At 37.4% G+C, this 7,623-nt stretch overlaps 1 protein-coding gene across 1 annotated transcript; it reads left to right on the top strand.

Moving 5' to 3' along the window:
- The first annotated feature begins 4,185 nt into the window (after nucleotides 1–4,185).
- On the top strand, nucleotides 4,186–7,120 carry LOC149576119 (pectinesterase 2-like). Its single transcript, XM_089795036.1, has 2 exons — nucleotides 4,186–5,164; nucleotides 6,450–7,120. The coding sequence occupies exons 1-2, from the start codon at nucleotides 4,198–4,200 to the stop codon at nucleotides 7,118–7,120; spliced, it is 1,638 nt and encodes a 545-aa protein (XP_089651162.1). The 5' UTR covers nucleotides 4,186–4,197.
- Nucleotides 7,121–7,623: the final 503 nt, after the last annotated feature.

Below are 7,623 nucleotides of genomic sequence, written 5' to 3'. Positions count from 1 at the left end.
TTATTTATTTAATGCTTTATCATTCATGGTCAACTCTAGTCAAACTAGAGCATTCTATTACTTCTTCATAGTCACTCTTTGGTTCTAATCATTCATCTATCATCTTGGAAATTGCTATATCTTGATTTGTTCATATCTAGGTCATTTCTGTTTTTCCCTTATCTCATTTTGATTTCAATCCTGAGGGGGCAAAAATACTCTATCATCGCTTGCTATAGCTGTCTATTTCTTAGGAGCATATGATTGATCTTTTCACTTGCTCCTGACCTAACTACTTTTCTAGGTGTTAGTATTCTTCTTGAATTCTGACATCATCTTTTCCTAGTGTTCAGTACTATTGTTGTCGGGCTGTACATTCAGGATTCACTATCTCTTTCTCCATTTTGTTCTTTGGAATCAAATTTATATTGCTGCCTACTTGGCTTCTATTTTCTTTGACATAATGTGTTCTCAAATTGATCACACATTAGTCAAAGAGGGACAAATGTAATCACCCAAAAATGGTCATCTAGACTATTAGCCCCTTTCTTAGCATTTTGGCTAATTTAATTTATCATTTACCAAGACCAAATTGCTAATAATCAATTAATTTGATTATAACCTATAGTTTGACTATGCTATCCTAAGTCCATTGTTTGATTAAAAGAACATGTCCCCTTTTAATTAAATAAAAAGAGCCCATTCTCCTAACCCACTTAAAGTGCACACATAAAGTTCTTTTCTATTTTTGAAATTAAAAGAAAAGCTTATGAGACTTTTGTCTTATATGAAAAGTCAACTCATTTTCTATTGGCTGACTTGTGTGTGCACACGGATCCATTCCCTTTTCGATCTCAACTATTGATCATCCACCATCTCCATCTTCATCTCTACTGTTCATACAACTTTAAAAGAGAGAGAGCTTTCCCCCTCAAAGGATCCACACTCTTGAGTATTGTTATGCTGGAGGATTTTCATTGGAGTACTTGAGAGCTTCTTGTGGAGAGAAATATCTTCTTGTCTTCATCCTTTTCATTCATGGCATTTAATTTTCATGGCATCTTAGCTTAGTTTTCACATAGTGTAGTTCCTTTTTTGCAAGTAGCTTAGATCACATAGTTTAACTAGGATGGTTGTAATACTTTCATTTGTGTAGTTTAGTTGTATGTTGTATTCCATTTTAGCATAGTTGCATTCTTCCATTGCATGCATCAAGAGTTTTTTTGACATTTGTATTCTTGCTCTTGCTCAAAGAATCTCTCATTTCATGGTTTACTAGCAAGGGTTGCATCTCTAAGGCTCAATTGAGAGCCATTTTATGCTTATTGCATGATTTTGCACACCATGACTAGGGAGCCTTAATTTGGCATTCAAGATTTCCAATCCATGGATAACCTTGGATAGAATGGTTTAAGGAAGTGCACTCTTTTTGGTGTACAATATGTTGAACCAAAAAGTTGCAGATAGTTGATTCAAAATAAAGAAACTTGAGATTACTTCAAAAGGGTAGGGCTATATAGTCATATTAATGTGATGGGAGGCCACAATACTTTTCCTTCTTCAAAATATTCCAACTCTTGGCATAAAGGTATAGTGACTCTAGAAGTAATTGGTGAAGCCACTAGTCTTTCCTATGAAAGGGGTGAAAGAGGAAAGGAAGGGCTCCATCGATTATAGAAAATTTAAGCACAAATTTTTCAAGGACACTAAAGAGTTGGTTAGGGTTAAGTCAAATAATTAGTATGAACGCCTTTCTCTCCCTAGTGCTTTTTCTATTATTTACATGTGGATGATGAAGTATTTTACCCTAGAAGGATGCTTTACCACCTACCATGGGTATCATTTTCCTTTACTCAACATGTTAAGGCATGGTGAGAAAATTAATGTTCCCATGAGATAAAATGCCTATTCAGCAAAGATTTATTTTTGTCCTATATCACCATGTTTTCTCCCATCATCCTAGTCTAGATAAGTGTCTTCCTAGGAATGAAAGGTTCCCTTCTAGCCATAGGTCCTCTATTGTCATTGAAGAAATTGAAGCTACAAAGGTTCTTGAGAAAACCCTTCCAGACTCAAGAAATATGGGTAAAAAAATATATATATATCAAGGTTTCTAAGGTCAAAAACCAAATCCTTGAGAAAACCTTGTTATTTGAAACTCCTGCTAAGTGCGAGAACACTTTTACTAAGTCTAGTCATGCAAGAACCCCTAAAGATTAGGATTTTAGAAGAAACCATTAATACGGATAGATAGGACTCATAAGGTAATTCAGATGGTGAAGGGGGAAAAAAGAAGCCTTTGTCTCAGGGATATAAAATTGATTCTAGGTCAGGGGAGACAGGTTCTATAAGACCGAGAAACAAAAAAAGGCAAGAACTATAAAAAGGACAACAAAGAGGATACCCAGGACACTCAGAATGAAGAGGTGATCTATAAAACTGAAGTGGAGAAAACTGCAAAAAAGATAGGGAATAGCACTATTGAAGATTAAGACTTTGAAGCAGAAGATGTTGAGGAGATAGATGATGATGAATATGAATCTCAAAAGGAACATTTCAACGTTGACCAGGGGATTCATGAGGAGGTCTTGTTTCTTAAGACATCGATGGAGGAGGAAATTAAAGAAATAATGAATTCTCTATCCTCTATGCAGAATAGGATTGACAATGTAGAGAAGGACTTCACAGGTAAGAACATGGAGATTCATGAGAAAGTTGACATCCTCAACAAAAATTTTGCGAGTGCTCTAATAGGTATTAAGCTCAACATGGGGATTTGTGGGGTTTGAAGGAAATGATGAGGAAGGTTGTGTCTAGCACCATCATAGGTAAAAACAAGCTCAAGAATGTTGGTCTTCTTAAGAATGTCGATTCTCAAGAGGTGAAGGGCCTTAAGGATGTCACTAACTAGATGGAAGACCTCAAGTTCCTAGTCAAAGACAATGAAAATGTTAAGTAGGTCTAGTGGCTCTTTCCCTCTTTGGTTTTCTGGCTTTAGTTTTTTTTCTCTTTTTCAGTGTTTGTGTTTTTCCTGCTTTGGATTGGCTCTTGTAATCTCGCTTGTAATTTCAAGATACGAGCTCAAGGCTTTTATGTATTTTGATGATCCCCACTCCTGTGGGGACTGGAAGACTTTTTTGTGCTTTAGTAGTTACTATAGTTTGAGTAATGTTGTTTGGGCTGATAGTATTGGTTGCTCTTTGAACTTATGTAGGTTTTTGATTAATTTTGATATCTAGTAGGACTCTGGTTATTTGGGTTTGAGTGGCTCTTTTCTGCTACTTGAGTGTAGTAACTAAGATCAGTTAAGATTGAAATCTAATGTTGTTACTTAGATTTAAGACCCTTTTTTTTAATAATAAAAACAGAACTAGTTTGTGATATAACCGTCGCCTAATTTGATTTTCTTACACTCCTTGTACCTTCCTTGAATAGTCATACTTACTAGAAAAATCCTCACAGCTACTAAGAGGATAACACATGGGAAGAAAGAAAAAAAAAGCTAGTAGGTTGATGGGAGGGAGCATCCTAATCCATTGCTCCAGCTCGAGTTGGAGGTCAAGTAAAAGAAAGTGCCAATCCAGTCTGTCAACTCGGGGGCCACATGAAATTCACGAGCACTTCTCCATCATATATCGACAACAGGAAGCATCGTGCTCTTTACAATGGGAATTCGGGACCTACGAAGTTTGGTGAGCCGTCATCCGGCTTACCGTAATGTTTACTCCATGGCCTCACTACTTTTCTAACACTTAGATAATTGGCAACAGCAAAAATGTACAATATGAATATGTAGTCTGAATCTTTCCAGCCCAACATAGTGTTGGGAATGTGAAGGTCAATAGTCACATGACTTTATGTATTCTCATTTCTTTCTCTTCATGTGCGTGTTTACATTGTGTATACACCGATGTAGCCTTCATAAATTGACAATAGATATAACCAGATTTAATGAAGAACTGTTATAATTTCATGTATTATACATTTTGTCTTAGTTTTCGATTGCTGTTTTAGCTGTGTCAATTAATCATATCTGCTTTCTAAAACTCAACAAGTGGTGGGGTGATCACAGAGTCATCTTTGCAACTCTTTACCTATAAATACCACCCAATTCCTACTCAAGTTCCCAAACATTTCCTTACACTTCGTTGGGTTTCCTGACATTGCCTACACAAACATACATTCCTTTATACCTAGTTTGTTGGGTTTGAAGTAGAGATGAATAGGATTAGCCAGCCTTTTGGTGTTATCTTCTTGTTAATCTTCTCTCTCTTTGCCTGTGCTACTGGAGGGCACAAGAGAAAGAGTTTGAGAAATGCGAGCCCTAACTTTTTGGAGCATGCGTGCAATACCACGCTGTACCCAGAAGTCTGTGTCTCGACCCTGCGACCTCATGAGTATTATGAAGTATCTTTGAAATCAGAGAGTCATGTTATGAAGGACATGGCCGTAGTTTCGGTTAAGATCAGCCTCGAGGAAGTTAAGAAGTTAACCGTTGCAGCTTCTTCTCTGGAGTCAGTAATGCTGAGCTCGGGTCATGAAGAAATGAAGCGTGTTCATGCAATTAAGGAGTGTGAGATGCTGTTGGAATATACGGTCCGGCAATTAAAAGAGTCGTTGATATTGCTCAGCTATAAATCGGGAGATCAGCCATGGGGGAAAGAGCAGGCGAATGACGTGCAGACGTGGCTTAGTGCTTCAATAACTGATCACGTCACATGCATTCAAGGATTCAAAGGAGCTGAAGACGAATATGCGGAATCTGTGAGAAATGTTTCGAAAGTGGTCAGTAATTCGCTTGCAATTGTTAACAGTCTTCCCGTGGGAGTTGGTAATTCTCCCGGCAAGAACAAGCGCCGCCTTTTAGCTGAGGATGGTGAATTACATGATTTCCCGAGATGGATCTCTTCGAGTGACCGGCGGCGGCTTCTTCAGACGGCTGGCGGCGTGAGAACGAATGTGGTGGTGGCGAAAGACGGGACGGGGAATTACAGGAGCATCTCGGAAGCCATTAAAGCTGCTCCTAGTTTGAGCAATGGGCGTTATGTTGTTCATGTCAAAGCTGGAGTTTACCAAGAAACGGTGAAGGTGGACAAAGGCAATATCATGCTGGTTGGTGATGGGAAATACGCTACCATTGTTACGGGGTCCAATCATGGTGTTATACAATCCGTAGCTACGTTCGGTACTTTACTGGTTTTCCTAATTGCTATCTCTCTCCACCTTTTTTTGAAAAAGTTTTTGGTCCCAGGGACTAATTTTTTTTGCTCTTAAGTCATTTTTTTATTTATTACAATTATAATATACTTTATCAGTTTTAGAAATTGATGTTTCTAATCTGAAGATTCTTACGGTTCAGTTTTTCAGTTAAATTTCCTTTAATGAAATTGAATGGTCTATTTATCATTCATTATGTCTTAGATGCTGGTGTTTATAAAAATGAATTATTCTTTTAATACTTTTCAGTTTCAGATATGTTCTTTTATGGAAATCTAAGGGATGCTATTTTCACTGAACCATGTTTAAACATGAAGTTTCTTTTTTACTATTATTGTGATTTAATTGGACTAGTATTACTTTAATTCAATTGAAGTGCAATTACCCATTGCTTATGGTTACAAGTGCACATCATCACTTTTAAAGAGAGATTTATTTTCAATACAATTCTAGTTCTAACATGTTCAATCCTAGAGTTCCACACAATATTACCTTGACTTGAACACGCTTAATCATCAAGGTTCCCTGAGCTCTAGCACTATGATGCAACCATCCTCATTCAAATTCTTTTAGTTATCATATAGTATTTTCAATATTACTCAAATTCAATCATACTTGACCATAGAATTTATCACATTACTATGCACACTTAACTTTATGATTTTTGTCCATGTGACTTTATCTCAAATATATTTATTTGTGAGGTTTCTTTTCGACTCAAGCATATGTAATCATTGAACTGATCCGAATATTACACCAAGTCAAACTTATTTAACTATAATTTTTTTTCCTTCTTCTTTAAGATGCAAATTTCTCACTAATAATAGAAGTAGATAAGTCAAGTCTTGTGACCTCTTATAAAATTTCTAGTGATTCACTTCTTATCGCCTAAATGTGAACAATTCATTCTAATACAAAATAAAACAAGTCTATATAATTAAATACACAAATAATTTAATTAAGAAAATACAAGTCCAAAATTTTATATTAACGTTATGATTTAGCACATGTCATCAAAACTCTACTAATGTACTTTTAGTCTAGAAATCAATGATTAGTATCTAATGAAGTAGATTCTATTCCCATATCTTAATCTTACAACAAAATTTCTTTATGAGTTCTCACCTTGTATAATATTTCAATAATTCAAAATTTAAATAGTCAAAATCGATTTTTTTTCCAAGCTTAATTTTCTTTTAGTGACCCATCAATAGAGCTTTCATTGACTAAGCATTTTCTTGTGGGGGGCGCAGCCGCTACGGGAAAGGGATTCATAGCGCGAGACATGGGATTCGACAACACGGCAGGAGCAAGCGCAGGGCCATCCGTTGCACTTCGAGTATCATCAGACCGCTCGGTATTCTACCGGTGCAGCATAAAAGGCTACCAAGACACGCTCTACGCCTACTCCCAGCGCCAGTTTTACCGGGACTGTGACATTTCCGGCACCGTGGATTTCATCTTCGGCGATGCCTCCGCCGTCTTCCAGAGCTGCAACATTTTGTCGCGCAAGCGGCAGACGAAGCCGAATGTGATTGTGGCGCAGGGAAGGAGCCAGCCGCACCAGAAAACGGGGTTCTCGATCCAGAACTGCCAGGTGTCGGCGGAGTCCATTCAGACATTTCTCGGGAGGCCGTGGATGCCATACTCTCGAACGGTCGTCATGCAGTCCTTCTTAGACGCCAACATCGATCCCGCCGGTTGGACCTTCTGGAATGGGACCTACGGATTGAACACTCTCTACTTTGCGGAAAACATGAATTCTGGGCCCGGTGCGGCTCTTTCAAGGCGGATCAGGTGGCCTACGTTTCATGTCATTACGGATGCAACGGAGGCCGCCAAATTCACTGTTGCTCAGTTTATTTCTGGGAAATCGTGGTTGCCTTCCACTGCCGTTCCATTCCAGCCTGGTCTGCTCCGCTGACATTATTAAAGATCCTCATGTACCAGGAAGGAATAAGGCTTGTGATATGATTATGTGCTGTCGTTTCTGATTCTGACGTCACATGTCTTGCACACAGTTATATGCCCGTGGCTAAACAGCAGAAAATATGCACCCTGATGTGACTGTTTCTTGCATTTTATTAATTAATTTATAAATCACAGAACTATTAATTAATAAAATGCAGAAAGTCACATCAGGGTGCATATTTTCTGCTAGATAGACATCGTCTCTCTACTAAGTTATTAATAGTATTCATATGTGCTCTAGAAAAATGTGAAGTAGTTACATTTTTTAATTGAAAATTGTAATAGAAATCATTATTTGTTATCTACTACAAAATGCTTCCATTAATATGTTTATGGGTTTTTGGTCAACTGATGAAGTTGAATGGATTCAAATGAGCTTATAGATGTGAAAGATTTGGAGTTCATAACAAATTGAAATGAAGTCTAAATTTATTATTATTATTAATTATTATGCTT

This window comes from Cupressus sempervirens, chromosome 1 (assembly GCF_028749045.1).
Source record: "Cupressus sempervirens isolate cs-2001-9-10 chromosome 1, ASM2874904v1, whole genome shotgun sequence".
Lineage (NCBI taxonomy): Eukaryota > Viridiplantae > Streptophyta > Pinopsida > Cupressales > Cupressaceae > Cupressus > Cupressus sempervirens.
This window is presented reverse-complemented; position numbering and strand designations above follow the sequence as displayed.

Excerpts from the sequence above, each read along its gene's own strand:
- LOC149576119 (XM_089795036.1), top strand. The coding sequence starts at position 4,198 with ATGAATAGGATTAGCCAGCCTTTTGGTGTTATCTTCTTGTTAATCTTC. Across the intron at positions 5,165-6,449 it reads ACAATCCGTAGCTACGTTCG|CCGCTACGGGAAAGGGATTC; the intron begins GTACTTTACTGG and ends TGGGGGGCGCAG.